This window comes from Monodelphis domestica, chromosome 1 (assembly GCF_027887165.1).
Source record: "Monodelphis domestica isolate mMonDom1 chromosome 1, mMonDom1.pri, whole genome shotgun sequence".
Taxonomy (NCBI): Eukaryota; Metazoa; Chordata; class Mammalia; order Didelphimorphia; family Didelphidae; genus Monodelphis; species Monodelphis domestica.
Window position 1 is genome coordinate 225263343 of NC_077227.1, and position 27828 is coordinate 225291170.

The 27828-nt window shown below is 40.0% G+C and overlaps 1 protein-coding gene across 2 annotated transcripts in view; it reads left to right on the forward strand.

The window, feature by feature from the left end:
- SLC24A4 (solute carrier family 24 member 4) overlaps window positions 1–27828 on the forward strand; it is a 291187-nt gene that overhangs the window by 186590 nt on the left and 76769 nt on the right. The window contains exons 7-11 of one of the 2 annotated variants that reach the window (XM_056810456.1): window positions 1203–1277; window positions 6069–6094; window positions 9686–9739; window positions 10930–11072; window positions 21040–21209. In XM_056810456.1, coding sequence (XP_056666434.1) covers window positions 1203–1277; window positions 6069–6094; window positions 9686–9739; window positions 10930–11072; window positions 21040–21209 — 468 coding nt within the window. The remainder of the gene's footprint in view (window positions 1–1202; window positions 1278–6068; window positions 6095–9685; window positions 9740–10929; window positions 11073–21039; window positions 21210–27828) is intronic. The other variant, XM_056810457.1, reaches the window with a different exon arrangement.

The window sequence follows — 27828 nt, forward strand, 5'->3', positions numbered from 1 at the left end:
TTTTCACCTCTCTAAACTTTAATTTCCTTCAAAAAGTAGATGGAGTGTCTCGATTGGATGACCTCTAAAGCCTTTTCTAACTCTGATATTCTAGGGTTCTTTTCATTTCCCTTCAGATCTTCTGGAAAGGGAAATTTCTCTCCCTATTGAAATCCTTATCCATTTTTTAAACTTGATTTTTAAAAATCTATGATTCCTCCAGTGTGTACATTCTTTCCACTAATGTACCTTGCAGACTTCACAAATACTTTTCAATGATTTTATGAATTTAAATGGCAAAAAAATTAATCTTTAACTCAAGCAACCCTATCAGTATTTGAGCTTCTATGCGTGTTGAAATCTCCTGGGAAGAAAAAGAGAAAGATACAGAAAATTTATATTTACGAAGCAAAGTTGTCTTCATTCATTCAATCAACAAATATTTGAGTTTCTACTATCCTATCCCAATTCAATTCGATTCAAGAAGCTAAATGCTTTCTGGGAGCAAGGCCCTTTGTTGTATCTTATGCCAATGCCAGGCATTGGGGGACATAAATAAAATAGGTTTCTTTCTGTTCTAGAGTTAGTGGAATTGAGATAGATGATCTGGAGATATGGTCAGTCTCTATCATTTATTGACTGTAGTACCCTAGAACAAGTTATTCCCAGTTTCCCTCCATCCTAAAATGAAGATAACGACATTTATACTACTAATTTCATAGAATTATTGGGAAATGAAATAACAGAGAAAGTGATAATATGGAAATGCAAGCTATTGTTAAGGTTACTCTAGGACAGTCTATTCAATGAATCTGTGAGAGGGGAAGAGACCAGAGAAATCCATAGGGGCTACCCATGGCAGATTGTTAAAATGGCAGAAACATGAGACTGAGAACATGCCTACCCCTGGAATAATCTGCTTACTTTACAGAGCTTGAGATTTGAATACTTAAAGAAATAGGCGACTTTTATGAATACCACTTATGAATATTATTCAGTTTCACTTCATTCCCCAAATAAAATTAAGAGAAAAGAAGAAAAGGCATGCTTTAAAGACTAACTGCTAAGCTTCTTTTGTGAGGCAAGATTAAAGTGGTATGTTTTCCCCTGAACACTAGTTTGGTTCTAATTATGCAAATAAGAACCCCTTGGTGCATCCTCTCCCTCCTACTCTCTAAATAAGAGGCCTGCCGTGGAGGAGCTAATTTCTCTTTGTTTTGCAGGTGGTCAATCTGACCTGGTGGGCAGTGTGCAGGGATTCTGTATATTACACTCTATCTGTCATCGTTCTCATCGCGGTGAGTTTCTCCACCTCCTCTTAGCTTTGTTTTCACCAGTGGCCTAAGTGAAGAGTCTCTGACACTTGACTCAGTCGGGATTTACTTCCTTTCATATTTGAAGGATGTGTGGCTTCCTGGTTGTGAGTACTCCCTTCACTAAGGAGGACAGTTCTTCTTTTAGCTTAATAGATGATTTTTTGAGATTGGCCATGATTGAGAAACTTTTTATCCTGTATCTATACACTCCAGACTTGCCTAAGATAGTTTTCAGATGTCAGGGCCCTGCTGCCCAGTTTGCAGGCACATCTTCCAGAGCTCATGTACCTTTGGCATAGCCTTCAAGAACCCAAGTTCATCTCCTTACTATGAAAGAGTTAGTGTAGGATTGTAGCAGAGGCCTTGGAAATATAAATTAAGAAAGAGAAAGGGGGCATTCCACCAAACACACTTACATTTTATAATATTTAGTGACCACTGACAATTTTCTCCATTAGGAGAAATAGCATTGCAATATTCAGGAGTCATTATTCAACCATATCAGTCATTCAGTATATAGAGGAAAATCTAGAAGAAAGCAAACAGCAAATACAATCACTTTCCAAGCAACCAAGAGATGGCAAAAAGTTCATGTCCCAAATCATATGCTTTTCTTATAAAGTATCTTTCACTGAGAATTTATTGATTCTTTATACATGGTTCTATCAAATATTGTTATTGTGTTTCCACAAGTGGATTAGGAAAAACTAGAGGGACTACAAGAGGCAGGAAAAAGACATTTAAAAGGTTGAAAAAAATTATATAAAGTAGATATAACTCAAAAAAATAAAGAAGCTTGGAATCACTTATTATAAGAGCATATGGGTTCTACTAAGTGACTCAGTGGATTGAGAGCCAGGCCTAGAGACAGGAGATCCTGGTTCAAATCTGGCTTCACACACTTCCTAGCTGTGTGACCCTGTGCAAGTCACTTAACCCACCCTAATTACCTAGCTCTTACCACTCTTCTGCCTTGGAACCAATTCACAGTATTGATTCTAATACAGAAGGTAAGGGTTTAAGAAAGAATGATTGAATATGTTTATTGTCTGTTTAAGAAGGCAAGGAAAAATACAATGTATTTGCTTTTTGTTTTGCTTTTGAGACTGAGTCTCTCCTTTTTACCTAGGCTGAAAGATCAGGGGTCACTCATAAGCCCTATCTCCCTACTAATGGTATGGGAGCTTTGACCTGCCCTATTTCCAATCTGGACCATATCATCTCTCTTTAGATAACCCAGTGGCCTTTTCCCACAGGCTCACCATATTGATGCTGGGCTTAATATGAATACCTAATAAATTTAGCCCACTGCATCATGGGACTCCAGTGTCCAAGAGATCCATCGGCCCCAGATTCCCTGGTAGCAGGAATTATTGGAGAACGCAACATATACCTTAGCATACAATGTATTTTAGAATCCCAAGTGGTTAAAATAAAATTTTGCCTCTTGAAAGGATTAACCTCAGTCATCTAGAAATAGTATTTATACAGCTCATTCCTGAAAAAGCTAGATAAATGAAGCATCGTGATTTTGAGACCATGAAATGACAAAGACCCTCCTAAGTTTAAGGTTCATTGTATGCCCAGTATTGATACCCCTTAAAAATGGTAGACCTCGAATGTTAGACAATCCTATAAGAAACTAGCCTTTAAATTCAATTCCCAAGCATTTAATAGGTGTTTACTATGTATCAGGAATTTTCTAACCTTTGGGTATACAAAGAAAGATGAAAAGACTTCCTGCCAGATACCCAGGAGCTGACCTTCTAAAAGGGGAGACAACATGTAAATAATAAGAGACAAAAATATATAAAGAATGGGTGCAAGGTAATCTCAGAAGAGAATACATTAGCTCTGTGGGGACTGAGAAAGGACTGGAGAAAACAACGTTTGAGTTGATTCTTGGAGGAAGACAAGAAAACTAAAAAGTAGAGATGAACAAGATGAGCATTCTAGGAAGGGGGAATAGCAAATGTGAAGCATCAGTCAGACAGATGAAGTTGTTATTTTCAAGGACTAGCAGGTACTAAGCCTGGGTCATAGAATGTGTGGAGAGGGATAAAGAGACCTGGAAAGATCTGTGTCCCTGAAAACTATTGGGGGGACAGGATGGGGCAATGGAAAGAATCACATATCTGAGTTAGAAATCCTGGGTTTGAATCCTGACTCTGCCATTTATTCTCTATATAATATAACCTGTAAAATGAAGAACTCCAGCCCATTTCAAGTTGGTAAGACCTATTAGAGTTTATAGTTATCATACTTAACCTTTGAGAACCCCAAACCAAATTGGGGGGGCAATAATTAGGTGACCGGTCCTTTAGTTCTAAATCAAAAAGTACTTTGTAATAAAGTCTGGTGGGGCAGTTTATATATCATAATTCCAATGGTCTGTTGCTATAAAGGCTACAAGAATAGGTGGCCATTTCTGTAGGTTACACTCCAAAAGGGAGGTCCCATCTCCAGCTTGCAGAAGCTCAGTAATATGCCCCTAAGGAGGAAATCAAGTGCATCTAAGGATTTGGGGCATAGGAGTAAGTGTACCCCAAGTCTCCTAACAATTGGGAATAAGCCAGCCAACTTTGAGGGGAAAGATGGTAAATTTTTCTCTTGGTATTTTCCTGGGATTGTTTTGTTTTGTTTTTGTAGGTGGCATGAAGTAGTGGAAGGAGCCCTGGATTGGGGGTCAAAAGACTTAAGTTCTAATACAGACTGTGATTCTTTGTGTGAATGACTTTAGCCATTATGTATATATCTTTGAATGCCTGACCTTAGACAAGCCCTCAGATTTCTTGGATCCTCAGTTTCCTAATCTTCAGAATGGAAGACTTGGTCTAGATGATCACTAAGGTCCCTTCTGGAGCTAACATTCTTTGATTCTTTCAAAACAAATTCAAATAACTTTTCCTTTTTTGATGTTTTTAATATTTTTCTTTGCATCCCCATTGCCTTGCACACAGTAGGCACTTAATAACTTTTTATGGTTGTCTTGAGTTTTTTTTTCAAGATTTTTTTAAACCTCTGGTCAGGTGAGAACATTAATTTTCTAGGCAACTACGGCAGATTTGTGAAATACAATGAATGATGCCCGAATCATTTCTTTTGCATGTAATTGGTTTGTATTTCGCAAGTCTTACTGCTGGCCCGAGTCTCTTGTAAGGTCATTTAATAGAACTACAGAGCTGGGAAATAATAAAAGCTAATAAGAGTTAATATTTGTAGAGAGTGGTGGTTCTCAAAATGTAGTCTGGGGTGTCCTTTGACATCCTTTAAGACCTATCAGAGTTTATATTCATCATACTTAGCCTGTGAGAACCCAGAACCAAGTCGGGGTGGGATGGGTGGGCAGGCAGTAATTAGGCGATAGTTCCTTTAGCTCTAAGTCAAATAGTCCTTTGTAATAAAGCTTGGTTGGCCAGATTATAAACCATAATTCCAGTGCTCCTTTGGGTGTCCTGGAGACCCTTTCAGAGAGTCCATGAGTTTAAAACTACTTTCAGAATAAAACTAAGACATTTTAATTTCTAAAAAGCTAGATGTTGGCAGCTATAACACATATAAACAAAAGGTCTTTGGGCAGAGGGTGGGGGGGTGGCTTCATATCTCTGAAAAAGTTTTTTTAACATAAATGGTTTATTCTTTTTGGTGGTGGTGGTGGTTACATTAAAATTCCCAAGTATCTCCCTATCTTCCCTCCCCAACCTAGAGAAGGTCTCATTGACAAAAAAAAAAAAAGAAGTATGTATATATAAATTATGTCTTGTGTTTTAATTTATCGATTCTTTCTTTGGAGGTGGACAGTCACAAGCTGTTCTTCAAACATTAATTCTGTAGCTGAATATAATATTCTTCTCATTTCGCTTTTCATAATTTCATTTAAGTTTTTTATATTTAAATATATCTATAGTAAACTGAGGTAACCAAAGATGGGTCCATGATGTAATCCTTTAAATCAATAGTATGGGTGTGTGTGTGTGTATATATTTATTAACCTGCTTATGATTTCTCATAGTGCAGTAGTATTCCATCACAATTGTATGCCAAAACTTGTGTAGCCATTCCCCAATTGATAGTTATCCCCTTTATTTTGAGTTTTTGGTCACCTCAAAGCTAGCTGCTATAAATACTCTGGAACATATAGGTCCTTTCCTTTTTCTTTAATCACCTTGGGAAACAGATTCAACAGGGGTATTGCTGGATCTGAGGGTATATACCATTTTATAACTCTCTGGGCATAATTCCAGACCTAGAAAAAATTTAAAAGCTGTCCCAAGACCAAAAAAAAAATTGAAAACCATTGGTAGAGACAGAGCATGAAGGTTTGAGTGCTAGGAACTTGAATGGAAATGAACCAAATGACATTCAGGAAATGCCCCAAATAGCCAGAGATGAGGAGCATCTATCAGATGAAAAAGAAGGAAGCCGTATGGTCCAAGAGGTTTCTTCTAGCTCTAACATTCTGTATTCTATCGTGTGTAACTTTGAGCCTGCTTCTTCCTGAGCCTCCATTTCTCCATTTGGAAAACTGAAGGGGTGAATTAGATGATCTCCTGAGATCAGCATGAGCTCTACCTATCAAATGAAAAAATGGGAACAAATTATCACTAAAATCTCTTCCAGCACAAGCCTACTCTGTTATATATTCTGTGCCCTAAGGTCCTTTCCAAGTCTAACATTCTCCAGATCTGTGATCCTCACATGCTATATAATCTGTGTCATCCTTTACCCTATGGTGAATAATAAGTGTTTTTTTCTCCCATCTTTGCCTTCCAGTTCATCTATGATGAGGAAATTGTGTGGTAAGTCTTTACTGTTTGTTTTTAACTGTAGTATAGTTTGTTTCCCTCCCCCCCATGTTTCTCTTTTGCTAGGGTTTAGGATCCTTTGTTAGCTTAATAAATCTCTTCCCTTTGAGGAATGATAAAAAAAAAAAACCTTAGAAAAGTCTCCCTTAAAAATAAAAGCTATGTTAAACAATTGTGACATTGTTCTTTTTTTATAAATAGAAATAAAATTCTTTAATATTGGCTCTTTTTTTAAATAGAAGGCACTGTTCAGGTGCTTGAGGCACATGTTTAGGGCTATTGGTACAGGACAATTCAAAATCTGCACACCAAACATGACAAAATTTTAGGAGGAATACTTTTGGGCCAACTGGCTAAAAAATTCCAGTACCCATCATCAAGGGTAGTGTGGTTTGATGGAAAGAGCATTGACCAGACAGTCAAGAGGATGCCTACGATGAAAATAATAATAACTAGCATTTATGTAGCACTTTATTAATGTTATCTCTTTTATCTTCACAACAGTTGTGGGGGGTAGTTACTATTATTATTCCCATTACAGATGAGGAATCTGACAAAGGTTAAATGATTTGCTCAGGGTCACAGAGTAAGAGTCTGAGACTGGGTTTGAACTCAAATCTTCCTAACTCCAAGTCCAGTGTTCTATCCACTGTGCCACCTAATCCCCTTATATTTGAAGGTTTACAAAGCATTTTCTCCCAATTCTGCAAGAGAAGGAGGGAAAATTTTATCAATCCTGTTTTACAAGTAAGGAAATTTAGGCCCAGAGAGAGTAAATTATTTTCTTGAGATCTCAAAAAAAAAAAAGTGATGGAACCTGGGACTTAAATCAGGTCTTCCCACCCTAATTCCAGTGCCCTTTCCATTATATCATTTTACCTCTAAAACTAGACTTCGAAGGAAAGGCATATACCTATGATGGCAGAGTAGTAGCTCTCTCTATGGTATACCATATAGTGGTAGAGTGTTCACTCATCCCAAAGTTCCCTGGACCAGCGAAGTCATAGGCTCAGTCTTTGTCCCTATTATGTGCCCGGTTCACATGCCTTTCCACAGGGTAGAGGTGACTCTTGGGTTACTGGTGGCTCTATCAGAGATGCCAATTCTGGCGGGCCTGTCAAGTTCTGAGAGGTCCGTTTGAGTCTCTGGTCTGTCACTCATTAGCAGTGTGATCATGAACAAGCTTCTTTGCATAGAACCTCAATTTCAGACCTTCCAAAGAATTGGTAAATGGCCATATTCCCATCCTGCTCCAACATCTTAAATTCTGTATTATCAAAGAAAGTATTTTTTGTCTCATTAGTGGTCCTTCTGTATTAGAACATAATCATGGGTCTGACCTATCCAGAAAGGGTATTTCTCAGAAGTCACATCCTAAGGGTTTCCCTCTATTTCCCAGTCACTTGTCCCATGTACATTTCCATTTTATACCAACCAATCATCACAGTCATTTCTGGGAATTTGGGCCCCAGCTTGTCATTTAGCCCAGAGCCCAATAACAGGACTATTCATAGATCTGGACCACAACTTAGAATCTTAAGGAAATCAGTGTTCCTTTTCAGGGTTTTATTAGGACTTTAACCAGACCCTTGAGCCAATTCTGGGATTTGCCGTAGGTAGAAAACAATTCTAGGCTACTTTCTCTCCCACTTTGCCCAAATTTCAGCTAGAATGGAGAGCTTTGTAGGGTTTCTGATAGCCTGGAATTTAAAGAAACCCTAAAGCCAGAATCTTGGCTAAGAGTAACGAGAGAAAGAAAAGTCCTCAAGCTTCCTTTTCCCTTCTCCTTCCTCTCCTCCCTGGCCTACCCAAGACAAAGACGATAAACAATTTTGGGAAGGCAATAGATTTGAGTAGGTCCCACAGCGAGACAATCTGACAGCATCCCAAACTCATGAGATTCTGAGCTGTTAGCAACACATTATATAGCTGGTTGGCTACACACCAGGAAGTAACACTACCATCCTCAACTCTGGATTGAGCCAGATTCCATACTGAATAGTAATGCAGGAAAAGTACAAAACTTAAAAGTCAGAATATGCAGGCTCGAGTCCCAGTCCTGCCATTTGACTGTGGATAAAATATTCTTCTAGATCTCAGTTTCCTCATTTCAAAAATAGAGATAATAACACCCTGTGCTATTGATCTGTCAGGTTAGGAGAAAAATGCCCTGTAAACTTTGTAAAGTGAAAATGTTATTTTAATATTTCAAGGATATGTGATTTTATTCATAGAGTCATTCCCCACACCCCATCCACAGGTAGGTTGAAAGAATTACTGTGCCTCAAAAAATTCATTATCTGCTGTGGTTAATTAACTGGGTGATAAGCATCTCCCCTCTTTGTCTATCTGGTCCTCCCAGAAGAGGCGTACAGCCCATTATTGGCCCATACTTGACAGTAGTTCTAGCTTGCTAGGACCCACCAAGATTTGTACCTCTCTGATGCGGTCCTCAGGGTTACCCTCACAGCATGGGGAGATGTCTGGCACATGGCAGGGACAGGGACCTGGACTGTGGTTTTATTGGTACAAGGAACTTTCAGATAAGTTAAATCCCTCTGACAACACAAGCCTGCATCTTTTCTAAAGCTTAGGGTCTTAGAGCAGAATGTAGAGCACTGAGGGGTTGATGATTTGGGGCAGCTAGGTGGCACAGTGGATAGAGCACCAATCCTGGACTTGGTAAGGACCTGGGTTCAAATGTGGCCTCAGACACTTCCTAACTGTGTAACCTTGGGCAAGTCACTTAACCTCAATTGCCCTGCCCTTGCCGCTCTTCTGTCTTAGATTGATACTAAGGGTTTAAAAAGAAATTATCCAATTTCTCGGGGCATGCAAATAGGATTCTATATGTCAGTCCTCAGAGTCAGACAGACAAAATTCAGAGATGTTTGTCACCAAGTTAACCACGGCAGATAATAAATAGTTTGAACCCAAGTCTTCCTGGCTCTGAGGCCAACTTTCTATCCATTCTGACACTTTGCTGTCTCTAGCTTTGCACATAGTCAACATTTAATTGAAAAGCAGTAATCTGGTGGCACAGTGGATAAAGCACTGGTCTTGGAGGCAGGAAGACCTGAGTTCAGATCCAGCCTCAGAAATTTCCTAGCTGTGTAACCCTGGGCGAATCACTTACCCTCTGTTTGTCAGTAGACAAGGAAATGGCAAACCACTCCAGTATCTTTGCCTAGAAAATTCCACAGAGTCATGAAGAGTTGGATACAATTAAATAATAGCAATCTGTTTAATTAAATTATCCTACCCACCAGATACCAACCAGAGACTTCAAGCACTACCTTCCACATGAGGACTTTAAAGATTCCCAAGCCCCTCGTGCCCCCACACCCCCACATCACCATGTATCTCTTCTGTAGAAGTGTACATGCTGTGCCCCTTGATAGCATGCAAGATCCTCGAAGGCAGGGAACTTCTCCCTTTTGTCTTTGTGTCTCCAGTGAGTAGCATAGCAAGTACTTAATAAACGACTGAATTGTAACATTGAATTTATTCAGGTGTTGCTTTAACTTTGAAATATAAGAACCCGCAGACAGCTTGATTAACTGCTCTCCTGTTTCTTTCTTTGAGGTGGGAAGGTCTGGTGCTCATCATTATGTATGCATTTTATATACTTATCATGAAGTAAGTTCTGGATCTTTTCTCTGTTCTGTACTATTTGGTTTTGTGAGTTCATTTCGTCCTATAGTCTTCTGAGTGACTCAAAATTAGCCCTGTCCGACATTTATGTTACTTGAGGGGGCAAAGGCAAAAAATGGAGAAATTGATTGGAGGAGGGGGAGAGGTTGTTGGGAGGGGAAAGGAATAATATTTTCAAAGGGTCTAAAGGAAATAATGCTGTTGTTGGAAAGTGGAGAATGGTACTGAACGAGGATTATTGGTCAACATAATTCTCTACTTCTCCTATTTATTTTTTTTTCTCCAGAGTCATAAATTGATTCAAAAAAGCTTTTACTTCCCAAGTTCAGTGGCTTCCCCTTTTTCTCCCTACCCTATTCCTCAAGAGAAGCTGACCCTGAAAAAAAAAAGTGGGCAATTTCAAGGCAATCATAGCCCCAGGATCGTACTTCCTTCAAGGGCAAAGAAAGCCCTAACCACTCCTAGGCTTCTTTCTCTAAAGCAGATCTGACTTCCCTCCCCACCATCCCCAGGTAGAACTCCTCTAGTGCCAGCTCATCACAGATTCCCAGGCATGCTATTGTTTTATCTTGTCCACTTGTGCTCCCCCTGGAAATAAAATCCTCTCTGATGGTTTTTGTGAGGGCATAAATCACTCCCATGATGGCTAATGAAAAAGGTAACAGAGAAATGTAGGCATTGTAAACAGTCCTAAATTATCTCCCCACAGAGGACATTTAAACTGGGAAGCTAGTCTTAGGCACTCACCTTGCAAATTAGAAAAGAGAAGGTAGCTCGTGACTGATGCATGTATCAGGAATGCCTTCATGGTGGGGGAAAAAGGACTGAATTTGGAAGTCAGATGACCTGAGTTGCAATCACAAATTCTGCCACGTATTCCCTGAGTGACTTTGGGCAGATCACCTCCCCTTATCTCTAAAATGAGGAGTTTAGGCCAGATAACATCTAAAAACCCTTCTGGCTCTAATGTTGGATAAGTCTTATCGTTTTAAAATCCCTACTGAACTTGCTACCCTAAATCTCTTATTGCCACAAAAACATTCTGCTTCTCCTTCCATGTCATGAGATCATCAGGAGTGATCTGCAACCCATCTATGGAACTGGAGGCTAGAGGGTGGGCGGTTATTTCTTGCTGCCAATCATAGTGTATTTCCCCCTCTCTTGGCCTTTTTTAGGTACAATGTGAAGATGCAAGCCTTTTTCACCATCAAACAAAAAAACATTGCCAATGGAAACACAGTGAACAGTGAGCTGGAGGATGGTAATGATTACTATGACATTAGCTATGATGATCCTTCCGTGCCATTGCTATGGGAAGGTAAGGCTGAGCAGACAGGAGTTGGAGGAAATACTGAAATACAAGAGCTCACACACAAATCCCCCTAAATTGTCATTGTATCACAGTGGACTGTTACATTCAAAATCAATGAGAATCCCTGGGACGTTTGTCATGTTACCTGAGCATTGGGGCTTTTCCTACGGGGAGGGATGGAGGGACAACTTGGGATCAGGGATTAGAAGAGAAGAGTTGCCGTCAAGTCTGAGAATCTTTCCAAGCTCCTCCAGAAAGGTCCGAGGACCTTTTTGTTATTGCATCTCACTCAATAATGAAAGAATCAATTAGGAGACCTTTGAAAGAACAAGCATCATGGTACAGGGCAAAGGACATTGGATTTGGCATGAAAAGACCTAGGATTAAATCCTAGCCCTGCTATTGGGTCATTTTGGGCAAGTCACTCAATTTGCTCCTCTCTGAGATGAGGGGAAGATGAGCCTAAGATCTCTTAAAACTTCAAATCCTCTGGTCCTGTAAAGAGACATTAGGATGCGGGGAACTTAGGAGAGTTGTTCCTGACTTAGAATGTGAGGTAGAATTGTTGGGCCAGGAGTGATAGATAGATCTATGGGCTTGTAGGTCTGGGAATGGGTAGGAATATTAAGGTGAGGAGGGGACCAGAGAAGGGACTCCTTTTGAGTTTAAATCCTAGGTCTCTGAAGAACTGTATCCTCTCTGGCCCTTAGATAGCCCCCAGACACCATACCTTTGTCTTCAGCCTTGGCTGGGTGAACTCTTTGCCTTTAAGCCCGTCATCTGTCTTTTTGGGTATCATTGCTATCTCCCAAATTCTCGTCCTTTCTAGGAATCGGTGGGATTTGCCAAGCAGCTTCTGCTAGAGGACAGGCTCACCAAAGGATGGTGGAGATTTTTTTTTTCAACACTTTAAGGACCCTTGTTTTCAGTCCATCATGTATTAAGTGCTCCTTGTGGGCTAGGCACTGATTGGTGGGAGAAGGCCTGTGCCCACACGGATGACAATCCCTCTACCTGGTTAGGTCGTGGCACTTCGTGGGTTGCTCAGGGCCAAAAAGAGTTCATCCCTTGGCAGCCGGCTTTCTGCCGCTGAATGTGTCTCCACACTTGAGTAGGCTGGTCCTCAGAGAGCAGACAACACAATGCATCACTAGTGAACCCAAATGTGAAGCCTTTGCAGCATGCCAGGAAAAGGAGTGTAAGTTTCTCTGAAGAGACACCAGAGGGGAATTCTTTGACGTAGCATTTTAAGAAAAAAAAAGTTGCAAATTCATCTTTGAGTTCAAGGCTGTAGGTATGTATAAGGTGCCTACTTTGAGGACCAGGAGTACCGTATTCTCAGACCTTTCTGTTCCTGGGAGTGGACAGCCTATGATAGCGGAAGGCCCCACTGGGCTTAGAGAGACATGGGTTTGAATCCTACAGTCACCCTCTGCGACACCATGGGCAAGTACCTGACCCCTGTGAGCCTCAGTTTTATCATTTATAAAATGGAAATAATAATGGTCGTGTCGATTTCACAAGGTTTGGGGAAAGTGTCAAATGAGCTTTGCAAACCTTGAAGCACTCTATCAATGTACAAGCAACCTATGGGGTGGTTGTGAGGAAAGGGCTTTAAAGATCTTTGGGCACCAAATAAATGTGAGTTATTCTTTTTTTAAAAACCCGTAGAGTCAATAATGAGTATTGGTACTAAGGCAGAAGAGCGGTAAGGGCTGGGCAATAGGGGTTAAGTGACTTGCCCAGGGTCACACAGCTAGGAAGGGACTAAGGCCAGATTGGAACCCAGGACCTCCCACCTCTGGGCCTGACTTTCAATCCACTGAGCCACCCAGCTGCCTCCAAGTTATTCTTAATCATTAAATAGGCTAGAAAATTACTTCCCTACCTCCCCCACCCCAACCCCAGCCTCTTATTTTAAGCCTTTGAATTGTGTTTCCCTTCTGCAATTGGACTAAAATGACTTCAGTGTTAGTCTTAGCTATACCACTTCTTGTCATTCTATTGTTTCAGTTGTGTGCGACTCTTCATGACCCATTTGGGGTTTTCTTGGCAAAGAAAACTCCATTCTTACCATTTCTTTCTCTGGGTCATCTTTTAGATAAAGAAACTGAGGCAAACAGGGGCAAAAGACTTGCCCAGGGTCAAACAGCTAATAAGTGTCTGAAGCCAAATTTGAACCCAGATCTTCTTGACTCCAGGTCTGGCACTATATCTGCTGTGCCACTTAGGTGCCTCAATTTGAGTCTTGGCTGTACCACCCATTGGTCGCTTAGCCTTGGGAAAATCATTTACCAAATATCTGCTGCTATTATAATTTGTTAAAGGAATTCTTTTAAATGGGAAAATTGCATCCACTTGGGACTTGGGGCTATGTGACAAGGTTTCAACTCTACCAGAGGGCACAGCTGAAAAGAACAGTCTGCCAGGACCAGAGGGCACAAGAGAAAAAGAACAGTTGGCCAAGTCCCGAGGAAAGAAGGCTCACGTGCAATAAAGCTTTGGTGTGGGTGTGTGTTTGTCATTTTCATGGGCACCCACTGCCAAACCATAAAAGCTCCCATTACTAGATTTTTATAAAATATAAAGCTTTCCATCCTGGGAGAAATTCTGTTTCCAAGACAACTTCTTCAGAAGGGAAGGAAAAGAATTTGTCCCCTGGCTAATTCTGTTTAATATTCTAGCAGGTCAAGCATAATGCTTTGGTGCCCCTCTTTAAATGACATTGACCCTCCCATACTCTCTCCAAAGACCTAAGTTTTATTACTCCCTTCTAAGATAAAGCCTGGGTTAGGAAATGTCCTGTGCTCCCAGATTCCCAGGGGTAGCTTACCAGTGAGCAGCAAGGATGCATTTAGGGAATTATTTGTGTCCGTGTCTCCTCAGAAAGATGATCATCATAACTCTTGTTTATTTAAGGTTGTTTAGAATCTACAAAGTGCTTTCCTGTGAAACAGGTCAAGGAGAATAATCCCATTTTATAGATATTGAAAATTGAGTCTCAGTGGATACCTAGGTGGCTCAGAGGATATAGTGCCAGGTCTGGAGTCAGGAGGACCTAAGTTCAAATCTGGACTTCCTAGCAGTGTGACCCTGAGCAAATCACTTAACAAGGTTTGCCTAGCCATTGCCTTTCTGTCTTAGAGTTATTAGTAAGACAGAAAGTAAGGATTTTTTAAAAGAAGGAAGGAAGGAAGGAAGGAAGGAAGGAAACAAGGAAGGAAGGAAGGAAACAAGGAAGGAAGGAAACAAGGAAGGAAGGAAAGAAGCAAGGAAGGAAGGAAGAAAAGAAAGAGAAGGAAGGAAGAAAATTGAGTTTCAGAAAGGGAAAGACACTGGCCCAGGAACACAGAGCTAGCAGACAGACAAGCCAGGATTCAAACCCAGATTTTCTGACCCCAAATCCATTGCCAGCACTAAACTGCCTTCTCTCTCACTGCAATTCTCAAAGGCAAATCATCATTACCTTGTGAAATAGGATAGAGCACATACCTGGCAATAAACTCTGCCCTTGGAAAAATCATGGTCACTTACCCTTTCCTAGAGAACAAACTTAATATGACTTCCTACAGGTTCCCCCCTCCCCCCAAGCACAAGATTTCATCAGTCACCTTCCTTTTCCCAACATGACTTTGTCTCTATCTCAGCACCCCAATAGTTAGTAGTTCTACAGTAGGACTTTTTTTTTCACCAAAATATCTGTAGACTTATTGTTGATATTCAGTCATAAGTGACTCTTCATGACCCCATTAAGGGCTTTCTTGGTGAAGATCCTGGAGTGGTTTGCCTATTCCTTCTCCAGCTCATTTTAGAAATGAGATAAATAGGGATGAGTGACTTGCCCAGGGTCACACAGCTAGTGTCTGAAGCCATACTTGAACTCAGGAAGATGAGTCTTCATGGCTTCAGGTCCAGTTCTCTAACTACTGTGCCACCTAACTACCCTAAAGAGAAACAGATCTATCTGTGGGAGATGTTAAGACCCAAAGAAAGTATAGCACCGTTTGGCCAACCCTTACAAATTTTTACTTGCTTGAATAGCTGATAGAAATTCTTATCCAGGGGAGGGCCCTAAATATCAATAGGTGCTCCAAAAAGGGGGAGAGCTTGAAGGATGTGTGGGAAAGAAGAAAGGCTATGTGGTATGCCAAATTAGGATCAGAGGACATGGGATCAGACCTCAACTTGACCACTACTGGATGTATAATCTCAGAGAAGTGTCTTAATCCCTGTGGGTCCAAATTCCTTGACATAAATGGCCTCATAAGGCACCCTGGGATTCCGATTAACTCTGAATCCCATGATATCATTATAGTGTGTGGTCCCAGTAAAATTGTCAAGGAGTTGAAGTGGATGCCCATTGGTCAGCCAAGTGGCAGTACCCAGCTCTTCTCTCTAGCGAAACATCTGTCCACTCTCTCCCATACACAGAACTTCTAAACCATTATTTTGTTGTTTACTATATTTATATATGTATATATATTTGTATATACATCATACAAATCCCATATTGCTCCAGATTTTCCTAAAACTGATAATTACTCAAGTGCAAGCTATGGTCAGTGCTCTCTTTCAGTAAATTTATATTTTTTTCCTTGCAAAAAGAACTAATTTTATGACTAAGGCTTATATTCAAAGGGCTTCTATATACTGGCTGCCCCAAAAGATACAACTTTAATATACTATTAAGGCTTTTAAAAAAATGAATGCTAAGACTTCGGGGGCACCAAGGGGCTGCTTCTTTTGCAATTAAAATGAAAATGCTAGTATCCTAAGGCAGAAGCTCTTCCTATGGCTAAAAAGAAGAAAATCTGACACTGGAGGACACTAAACTGGAGACAGGAAGAGCTGTATTAGAATCAGCTTTCAGAAAACGAATGACTCTGTGATGCTGGCCAGGTAATGAACTCTATGAACTTCCATTTCTTCATCAATAAGATGAGACTATCAACATTTGACTCACAGGTTGTTAGGAGAGTCAATGGAAATGCGGTACAATTATTTTTTTTAATTTAATTTAATTTAATAATTTTTTTAATTTTAAATTTTTCAAGTGAATACCATTGTCAGCCTCAGAACTTTTTTAGCTCCGTCTGATGACTCTCTCTAGATTCCCAGAGTCATTGCCTAGGAGGAAGACCTAGAGAAGTTCAGAGACTATGGCCAATTCTTCATACAAGGCAGCTGGCTCTACTCAAGACAGAGGAAATTCCTTGCCTGGGCCCCAAAGAGGCTTCAAAGCCAGCAGCCAGGTACAGAGGAAAGAGCATTGTACTTGGAATTAGTAGAAATAGACTAGAGTCCTTATTCTACCATTCAAAAACTTTTTGGCCTTAGGCAAGACACTTTAAATTCCCAGAGCCAGACGGGGCTAAATTCAGTTTGACCAGCCCTTGTTATACCAGAGACTGTACTAGATATGGAGCTGTTAGCTGTGGCACAGCAAATAGAGCACCCAGCCTGGAGACAGGAAAACCTGAGTTCAAATCCTACCTCAGACACACTCAGCTATGTGACCCTGGGCAAATCTGTTTGCCTCTGTGTCTTCATCTATAAGTAAATCTATTTTAAAATCTATAAAACAAGCTAGAGAAGGAAAGGACGAGCCACTCTGGTATCTTTGCCAAGAAAACCCCAAATGGGGTCACAAAGAGTTGGGCACAACTAAAATGACTAAATAACAACAACATAGTAGGTGCTGGGAATGTGAAGATAAAAAGAAAACCTGCCTTATCCTCAAGCAGCTTACATTCCCCTGAAATGATTTCAAAGATCCCTGATAGTCTCTAGATTTTAGATGGAGTATCTCATTGTGCTCTCTGCCACCCTTTGTTGCCATGGGGACTTTAGAGAGGAAGGGACCTGTGCGTCACCTGGGTTACTCATCTCTCCTTTTCTTAAAAGTACAGAGAGGAGAGGACACAGCCTCCAGGTAATTAACATACAGCCGTGGCTCTACATTCTAATAAGAGGGTATCCCAAGTAGATCATCAAAATTCTTCCCTTAAAGTATAGACCTTTTTGAAAAATATGGAGATAAGTATAAGTGATACCATTTGTATAACCCAGTGGAAGTGCTCATTGGCTCTGGGACAGGGGAGGGAAGAGGAGAGGGAAAGAAAATGAATCATGGAATCATGGAAAAAAATTTTTAAATAATAATTAAAATCTAGACCTTTGTCTTCAATAGGAACAGGAAAACCATTTTCCATAATTCCTACAAAACCCCTCTACTTACTTAAATATTGTTACAGAATGTGGATTAGAATTCTGTTTGCCCACACCAAATAAACTCATTTCCTTTCTCTTTTGCTCTTTGGGACTATTTTCCAAAACTCTGATCATTTTGGTTGCTCCCTGCTGTTTCATTTGCAAATTTTCTATATCAATTTCCACTGTGGCATTTACATAATAGGGGTTGGAGGACTAACTGGGCAGCCTGAGATTTGTCTCAAGCCCTAGATCCAGAGCTGATCTTCTGGCAAATAGTCTCCCGGTGCTGAAGCCTGAAGGCTCATTCTTCCTGTTTACTTACGAATGCTAGAGCTTTTCTGGTCTTTTTTAAAGCAATATCACTATATTATGGACTGAAATTTAACTTCACTAAGTCCACTATGACCACCAGGTCTCTTTCAACCAAATATACACCAATCCTGTCATGATCCAATGTGTCACAGTTTGTTCTTCCCCCTCCAAAAAAAGTGGTCATCCTTTCATTCACCCCCTCTTAAATTCCATGTAATTGATAGTAATGCTTTTTAATGCTGTCCTGGGCAATACTCTCCCCTTTTCTTTCTTTTTTTTTTAAATTTAATTATATTTTATTTGATCATTTCCAAGCATTATTCATTAAAGACATAAATCATTTTCTTTTCCTCCGCCCCACCCCCCATAGCCGACGCGTAAATCCACTGGGCATTACATGTTTTCTTGATTTGAACCCATTGCTTTGTTGATAGTATTTGCATTAGAGTGTTCATTTAGAGTCTCTCCTCTGTCATGTCCCCTCAACCGCTGTATTCAGGCAGTTGCTTTTCCCCTTTTCTTTCTTAACCAAAATGTAACATTGACTTTTGGATGTACCTTCTCTTAGCCTTAACTTGGAAGATAGCTGCAATTTAGTATTCTTTTTCTAATGCTTCACAGTATTCAATACCTTCTAGAATCCCCACCACCAACAATCCTGGGGTGGAGGTGGGAGGGGGTGCTCTGGAAGGAAGGGATTTTCTTTATCATCTCTTAAACATTCCCATGACCCATCCTGCTCTGAGTAATCTGGCAACCTAAGCTAAGCAAGGCTGACCAGCTTGTCCCCTCAAGAAGACCGCTCTTTATTGGAACCCAAAGACAACCTGTTGTTTCTCCATGAGGCCAGAGGAATACAACTAACTCAACCAAAGCTTCATTTAGTCCGTTGCTAGAGGTTGCTTGTCATTTTCCAGCCTCCCCTTGAGAGGAAATGGAGGCTCTGGTGCAAGTGGGGGGGGGTGCAAAATGTCTTGCAGCTCAGGGGCCCAGCAGTGGAGAGGGCATGGTTGGGGCTCCGAGGCTGAACAGTAATAGGAAAAATCAGTATTTCGACACAGCATGTGCATGAAGAAGGGAGCTGTAGGCTGGAGCTTCCATGGAGCAGACTCCATGCGAGAGGGTCCCGGTGGCTAATGTCCTCCTTTAAGAGACCTACTCCAGCATCCCCTTGGCCAATAAGCAAAGATGCCTCAATCATCCCAGCCGCATTTGAGCCAGATGTCAAGAACGCCCCCTTCCGTCTCAGACCGTGGGGAACGAATGTTATTTTTTCCAGGCCAAGGCCTTGGCTGCCACTGCACACTAATCATTTCTGGCGGTCACTGTTTGCTTTTGTCTCCTTAACTCTCTTCCTCCTCTTCTTAATTGTAAGTAATCTGCTCGCATCCAAGCAATAACACGACGTTTAAAACAAACACACACATCCACCCCAAGCCATCGGAATGTTTCCCTTGCTTCCAGGTTAGTTCTCATCTCGATTCAATGCATGGTATCTCCGGCTTCGTTTATTCTAACACCACATGCCTCCTGTCTGCTGAGCCTTGCTGTGTGCTCGCTTGTGTGTAGTGTTTAGTGTGTGGCCACACGTGCATGGATTTGCTGTTTAAGAGTGGTTTCAATGGGTGAATTTGTCCTCCATGTAGAAAATATTGGGAATTAATGACTAACAGGACTGATGTGTGACCCAGTTAGTAGATGAGGGATTGGTCGACATTGAGAACCATTCTGGGTTTTGGGGACCAAATTTTACAATTGCCCACGTATAAAATCTATTCATTCATTTGTTCATTCATTCACAAGCACTTATTAAACACCTGCTCTGAGTAGAACAACATGCTAGCTTCTGGGAAGATAGGCAAATAAGACATGGTCATCACCCTCAAGAGTTTATTGTCTTAGGGGAGATAATATGCGAGTTTAGATAAATATAGCGAGATAGCAATTCTGATCATGTTCGGGAAGGCTTCTATGTATCCCATGGGTTGGATTAGACCTTTAGGGTTGGGAATAGGAACATGCACTTCATTGCTATCATGGACTACCAGTATTAAAGATTGACACCACCACTAACTCACTGTGCGACCTTGGGCTAATCACTTCCCTACTTGGGAGCTTCAGCTTGCTCATCTGTAAAACTGAGGAGACTGGTCTAGACAATCCTTAAGCACCTTTTCCATTCTGGTTTCTTTGACCTGTGGCGACTTTCCTCTGAGCTCCAAAAGAACTACCCTCCAGCTTAGTGCCATGACTATGTGTCCAGGTATTCCAGGCATGCCCTGGCAAAATGTCTCCAATGTTTAATTTAATTTTTAAAATTTCATTATTTTATTTATTATTATTTTATTTTATTTATATTTTATAAGTATATTTATATATAATTTATAATAAAATTAATATAATTATACTTAATTTCCTTTCATTTTTCTGTATTTTTAGTACATTTCAGTTTATTGCATTTATTTTTAGTTTATTTTCTATTGATGAATAAAAATGAAATCCTTTATGATTAAATATTAGATCAATTTAAAAAAAGAAAATTTCCTGAGTGCACACTCTAATGAAATATGCCACCCATACCTCTGCCTGAGGATCTGTAGTTACCATCTAAAATAAAAGGCCAACAAGATCATCCAAAATGTATGGCTACATGAATGCTCCATCCTGTTTCCTCAAATTTTCATTCCAAAGAATGCCTGGAATGTAGAGTCTAATTTTTTCTATAAAAAGAAAAGGAAGTAAAGAATAAAGACTCTACCCACTGATACAATTTGGTGAATAATCAGAGGGTAGGTCTTTGAAAAATATATAATGGTCTATCATAATGATGAGAAATAAGAAGAGCAAGGAGGAAGAAAGTTAAAACATGCCCAAGTCATAGCGATGGTGGTCAGCTGTCCTCGGGAACATTATTAGGTACTAAGTTGCATGCTCCTTTAGACATTTGGGCTAGAAGAGTGGAAGGATATTGATTGACAAGGTCAAGAGGGTGTAGAGTATGGACAGGAACATCTGAAAGCATCTTCCCAGAAGAACCCAAGATTTCAGGTCTACCAAGCAAGTTTCCACAACTTTTCCTCATCACATCGCACCCCATTCCCATACGGGTTTTGACACACGCGTAAATGAACATCCATTCTAGTCTTACTAGTCATTTGAGGAGAAATATTGCCCTCTGGGGAGTTTTTGTGAAGATATCATGTGAGAATCTCCGATGCTTTGCTGAAGTTCAGATTGAGGCCTTCATAGAACGTTAGTGGAGAGCAGTCAGCCAGCTTCACACTGAGATGTGTCGGGTGTCTCAGACACTAGTCACTCATCGTAGATGACACACAGCAGTCAATGAGGGGACCTCAAGGAGCAATATGCACACGGGGGTTGGGAATGGGGAGTGGAAACATTCCCTTATGGAAATCCCCAAACTAACTGTCGAAATTGTGATCAATAGTGAAGGAGAAGCCACAGTATGGCAAAAATCCAGTGGTGATGGTGGATGAGATCATGAGCTCCAGTCCCCCGCAGTTCAGTTTCCCAGAGGCTGGATTACGTATAATGATCACTAATAAATTTGGGCCCAGGACCAGGCTACGGATGGCAAGCAGGATCATCATCAATGAGGTAAGTCTACTTCAGGACCAATTCAGTTCACCTGGAGTGCATTTATTCAGTGCCTTATGAATGCAAATGTAATGCAGATTCACAATCAAAAAGCAATGAAATGGGGTCGATTTAGAGTCAGGCCTAGAGACAAGGAGGTCACGGGTTCAAATGTGACCTCAGACTGTAGAAAAGTCACTTAACCACAGTTTTAAAAAAAAGCAATGAAGTATCTTCCCTTATAATTTAATAGCAAGAACAGGAAATACACACACCTATAATACAAGGCAGAAAGAAATTAGGACCAAGGAGAGAACTAAGACTAAGTGCCCTAGGAAAAGATGAAGAGGGAAGTATCTCTTCTAGTTGGGGGGATGGAGGGAAGAGTGAGAGGGCTCCTGAGCTAAACCTTGAAAGAAGAGAAGGATTTCAATTGATAGATGCAGAGAGAGAATAGAAGGGAGATAGGTTGACTTGAGTAAATATGCATGGAAATGGGAGAGGAAAGGACCAAGTCAAGGAAAGATATAATAGGTGTTTGGCTAGAATGTAAAGTATATAATGAGGAATAATGTAGAAAGAGAAGGGGGGAGTCATATTGTGGCAGGCCATAAATGTCAGGCTAATGAGTTTGTATTCTCTCCTTATAATAATAATAATAATAGTGGGGGATATGGCTGGGGATGTAGACTCTAAATGAACATCCTAATGCAAACAACAACAACATGGAAATAGGTTCTGATCAAGGACACATGTAATACTCAGTGGAATTGCGCGTCGGCTATAGGAAAGGTGGGGGAAGGGGAGGGAGGGAAGGAATATGATTCTTGTAACCAAGGAATAATGTTCTAAATGGACTAAATAAAATTAAAAAAAAAATAATAGCTCACAAAGTATTCTACATGTTTACATTTAATCCTCAAAATAGCCCTGAAGAGTGGTTGTTATTTTATCATCCCCATTTTACAAATAGGGAAACTCATGAAGACAGAAGTTGTGACAACTAGTGAGTGTCTGAGGCCAGATTTTAATTCAAGAAGATCATTCTTATTCCTAGCCCAGGACTCTATCCACTGCCCCTGTAAACCTAGAGCATTCACTTAAATATCTCAGTGCCCTTTAGAACTATAAATTGAAGAGGAGATATTGATCTGCATTGGGAGATGGAGTTTACTCTATGGAAATTCCATTCCACTGCAGTATCAGAATTAATTTGTCTTCATTTCTTATCGATCTCGATGGTCCCCATCTATAAAGTGATGGGCTGGACTAGATGAACAATATCTGTTTTAACATTAGACATGATTCCCATCTTTAATATTGTGTTCTACATGGGTCGATGGGGATATGATTGGGGATGTAGACTAAACAATCACCCTAATGCAAGTATTAGTAATATGGAAATAAGTCTTGATCAATGACACATGTAAAACGCAGTGGAATTGCTCATTGGCTACAGGAGGAGGGTGAGAGGAAGGGAGGGAAAGAATGTGAATCATGGAACCATGGGAAAATATTCTTAATTAATTAATTTTTAAAAATTTATCTTTATTTTATTTCAGTAACAAATTTACACATTTTCCAAAGTTATATGATTCATGTTGTCTCCTTCCCCTCTTACCTCCCCCATCCTAGAGTTAACAAGCAATTCTACTGGTACCCCTTTCTTCTTGTCTCTGCCCCTGCCTCCCATTCTCACATACTCTATTTTTTTTATTTTTTCATTTTTTATTGTCATGCAAAACATACTTCCATATTGATCATCATTGTAAGAGCAAAGTCATACATGACCAAAACTTCAAAATAAAACCAAAAATATACAGATGCCTCACATACTTTAAGGAAGCCCATTGGAAAGATAATCTGGTGAGCAAAATATTTGTGGTAAGAGGATCTAGGTTAAATTCAGTCTACTACTATCTTGTACGACTTGGGCATGATATTTAATCTCTTCAGGCCTGTTTTTTCATCTGTGAAATACAATGGTTGGACTACATTTATGTGTCATGGATCCCTCTGAGAGTCTTTGAAGCGTATCAACTCCTCACAAAAATGTTTGTTGCAGAGGCAGTTGGGTGACTCAGTAAATAGAGAGCCAGACCTGAAGATGGTAGATCCTGGGTTCAAATCTGACCTTGGATACTTTCCAGCTGTGAGATCCAGGGCAAGTCACTTAACCCCCATTTCTAATCTTTACTATTCTGCTTTGGAATCAATAATTAATATCGATTCTAAGACAGAATGTAAGAATTTTTTTATGTTACCTACATTCATAATTGAAGGAAATGTTCAATTTCAGTTAGAAATTAGTGAAATTAAAGTTGTAATGTTTTCCCACCTCCAGATCTCTACATGCACCCCTTGAGAGGAGCCCAGATTATGAATTCCTATAACAGATGATCGGTAATGTCTTTTTCAGTTCCAAATGTAGTCACATCATCCTATGATCCTATATGCTACTTACTCAGTTGAAGTTCTCTATCTTGAGGTTCTCTATCCCGGATCTGTAAATTTCTTGGAACCAGAATCCCTGGTCAGTTATCAAATGATTAAGTGATTCCCACATAGAAGTTTCAGGGTACCTCCAGGAACTTCCATTTAAAGAGGAGCCTTTTGGCAAATCCCCTAATCATTTTTGTCATGAAAATAGCCTTTCCTCCTTATCTTCCTTTATCCAATTTGCAAATTAATTTGATTATGTGTCTCCTTTGAGTAATTCTCAGAAGAGAGGAATCCTAGGCCCTTTTTGGAAAAAGAAATAAACTCTAGCCCCAATTGCTACTGATAGTCCTTAAAGAATTTTAGAGTAAAAAATTCCCAAGCATCCAAAAGTGAAATAAAGTATTTTGATGGACTAAAGCCCTCTTCCTTTTTGAAAAGTGGAATGTTATGGGGGCAGCTAGGTGGATCAGTGAATAGAGAGACAAGTCTGGAGACAAAAGATCATGGGTTCAAATCTAGCCTCAGACACTTCCTAGCTATGTGACTCCCAGCAAATCACTTAACCCACATTACCACTCTTCTGCCTTGGAACCAATACACAGTATTCCTCTTAAGACAGAAGATAAAGGTTTTTTAAAAGTGGGATGTTATAATAATAAAAACTTAACATCTACATAACATTTTATAAGATGTTCTGTATACATTCACTTATTTAATCCTCACAAAAGCCCTATGAGGCAAAATTGTGTATTTTCCCCTTTTACAGATAAGGAAACTGAGGCTCAGAGAAGCTGACTTGCCCAACAATTGTTTCTATAGCAAGATTCACAGCCAGGACTGAAACTCAAATTTTCTGATTCAAAATCCAATATTCCAATACCACAGATTCATCTTGAGGAGATGTGGACTTTTTAAGAGCAGCTAGAGAGAGAAGGTCCTGGGTTTAAATATTAACTCAGACACTTCCTAGCTGTGTGACCCTGGGCAAGTCACTTAACCTCCATTGCCTAGCCCTTACTGCTCTTCTGTCTTGGAGCCAATACTTATTATCAGTTCTAAAAGAGAAAGTAGGGTTTAAAAGAGAGAGAGAGAGAGAGAGAGAGAGAGAGAGAGAGAGAGAGAGAGAGAGAGAGAGAGAGAGAGGGAGGGAGGGAGGGAGAGAGAGAGAGAGGGAGGGAGAGAGAGAGAGAGAGAGAGAGAGAGAGAGAGAGAGAGAGAGAGAGAGAGAGAGAGAGAGAGAGAGAGAGAGAGAGATGAGGACTATTGTTTTTTTTTTTATCATTTCCAAAGTTCTGTGATGGTATCTTGATCATAAATCATTGATGGGGATATAGACCTATGCTGGAATAAATTAGCAGGAATTGATAACAACCCCACAAATATTAACTCTTGTATAAAGACCATAATGGTATAATGGTTATAACAATCATAGAAGCTCCACATCTGTTGTTCAGTTTTTCACTCATGTCTGACTCCTCGTGATCCCATTTCGGGTTTTCTTGGCAGAGATACTGGAGTGGTTTGACATTTCCTTCTCCATTTCATTTTACATATGAAGAAACTAAGGCAGAAGGTAATTGTCCAAGGTCACACAGCTAGTAAGTGTCTGAGGCCAGAACTGAACTCGGGAAGATGAGACTTCCTCCCTCTGGACCCAGCATTCTATCCACTGTCCCATCTAGCTGCCCAACTGGAACTAGGGTTCATCTAGTCCAGTCCATATCTAAATTTGAATTGCCTATAAAACTAACACTGCCATTTGACTGGAATTTGATCTCAGAACCTGGGGGGCTGATTGCTGGAGTGGCATGTTATTGTCCTTTTTTTCTTTTTAGGAGTGGTTTTAGGAACCCTTTTCTCCATTATCCTCAACAAATAATCAGCCAGCCTCTGATTAAAGTACTCTTATGTTGGATAACTCGCTACCAATTAATCCATTTAGACTGATTGATTTAAATAAATATTTAATAATAAATATTTATTAATTTTATAAATATTTATTAAGTGCCTACTAGGTGAAAGACTCTATGATAAATATCTTCAAAGACGACCCATTACACTTCAGGACTGCTTTAATTGTTTTTTAAACCTATACCTTCAGTCCTAGAATCAATACTATATGTTGGTTCCAAGGCATAAAAAAAAAGTAAGGGCTAAAAATGAGGGCTAAATGACTTGCCTAGGGTCACCTAGGACTGCTCTAATTCTGAGAAAAATAAGATGTTGATTTTTTTTTTATGAAAACAAACAAAAAAAGGAACCCTGGCAAAGGAGTTAGAATTAGAAGTGAGGGAATCAATAGAAAATATACTTATTTGTAGTGTTCCTTTTCTACCTTTCTAGTTTATTAGCGTATTCCAGGGCCCCTCTTAGGTATTACTAGATTCATAATACTGTTGGAATAGTCATCTATTCAGATTCACATTCTGAGTCCCAACTGATATATCTATTCAACAAGAAGCCAGATGACAAATTAATTCAAAGTAAAAGGCATTTAATAAAAAAAAAAGAGTGGCAATGTAATAACAAGAAATTGAATAAGGTAGTCAATCTTGTGAGCACCCACTCCAAAATGGGGGCCTCTCCCAGCCTGTTTCCCAGGAGTTGTAATTTCCATTCCCAGGGAACCCCCTTGGGTTTCCCAACATATTAAGAGAAGGAGATACCAGTTCACTCACCCATAAAGGTGCCACTTTGGTGGCAAGCTAAGGAATGCTGGTTGGATTCCAGCAAGGCAACCAAAGAGAGTTGTAGAGATCCAGAATGATTTCTACCAATATAGGGAACTCCAAACTCTGTCAGCGCTACAACTTGGGGTGTACCAACATATCTTGGCTTGGAAAGGTATAGATAAAGTGGACATTTTTCTCATTCTTCTTGTGAGGAGCCTGTTTGACTCCCCAGCTTTTCAGATTGAACATTAAAAGTGCATCCACCCAATATGTGGCAGGTAACATCATCACGCTGAGGGGTCCCACAAAAACCTCTGGGAGAGGCGATTCTAAGAGAATTCCATCTAATTAGTATCTATCAGACCGAGCCATTGTGGGAACATAAGATCCCCACTCAAACACCTTCCCCCAATACTGCAGAAATAGAAAAACCCATCCATGGGCCAGGGACATTTGGCCCAACTCATTATCTATAGAGATGGAGACTACCTACCAGTTTAATAAACATTTAATAATCACATACTCAGTTTAAGGCATTGAATTAGGACACCTTCCTAGAATCCCTTCATCAAGGCAAAAGAACAAAACGGCCATTGGTTGTGCTAAAGTGTACCTAGAAGTCCAATAAAGAAGAGCTGAGCAACCTTAACGATCTGATGAAAATGATCAAGGGCTAAGAAATCAAATGCAAGGAATAATACAAGCAAAATAGCACTGAATGGGGAGTTAATTTTAAAAGAACAACAGGAGAGGTTTGACTATAGTTTTTCTTAAATGGGATTTTATTTCCCCCCATTATATGTAAAACATTCTTTTTAACATTCTTTTTTTAAGTTCCAAATTCTCTTCCTTCTATTTTTTTTAAATTTTATTTGGTCAATTCAAACATTATTCCTTGGTTACAAAAATCGTATTCTATTCCTCCCCTCCCCTTCTCTCTCCCTTCCCATAACTGACATGCAATTCCACTGAGTTTGACATGTGTCCTTGATCAGAACCTATTTCCATGTTCTTGGTTTTTGCACTAGGATGTTCATTTAGAGTCTACATCCCCAGCCATATCCCCTCAACCCATATAATCAAGCAGTTGTTTTTCTTCAGTGTTTCTACTTCCACAGTTTTTCCTCTGAATGTGGATATTGTTCTTTCTCATAGATTCCTCTGGGTTGTTCAGGATCACTGCATTGCCACTAATGGAGAAGTCCATTACATTCGATTGAACCACAGTGTATCAGTCTCTGTGTTTAATGTTCTCCTGGTTCTGCTCCTTTCGCTCTGCATCACTTCTTGGAGGTTGTTCCAGTCTCCATGGAACTCCTCCACTTTATTATTCCTTTGAGCACAATAGTATTCCATCACCAACATATGCCACAATTTGTTCAGCCATTCCCCAATTGAAGGGCATCCCCTCATTTTCCAATTTTTGTCACCACAAAGAGCGCAGCTATGAATATTCTTGTACAAGTCTTTTTCCTTATTATCTCTTTGGGGTACAAACCCAGTAGTGCTATGGCTGGATCAAAGGG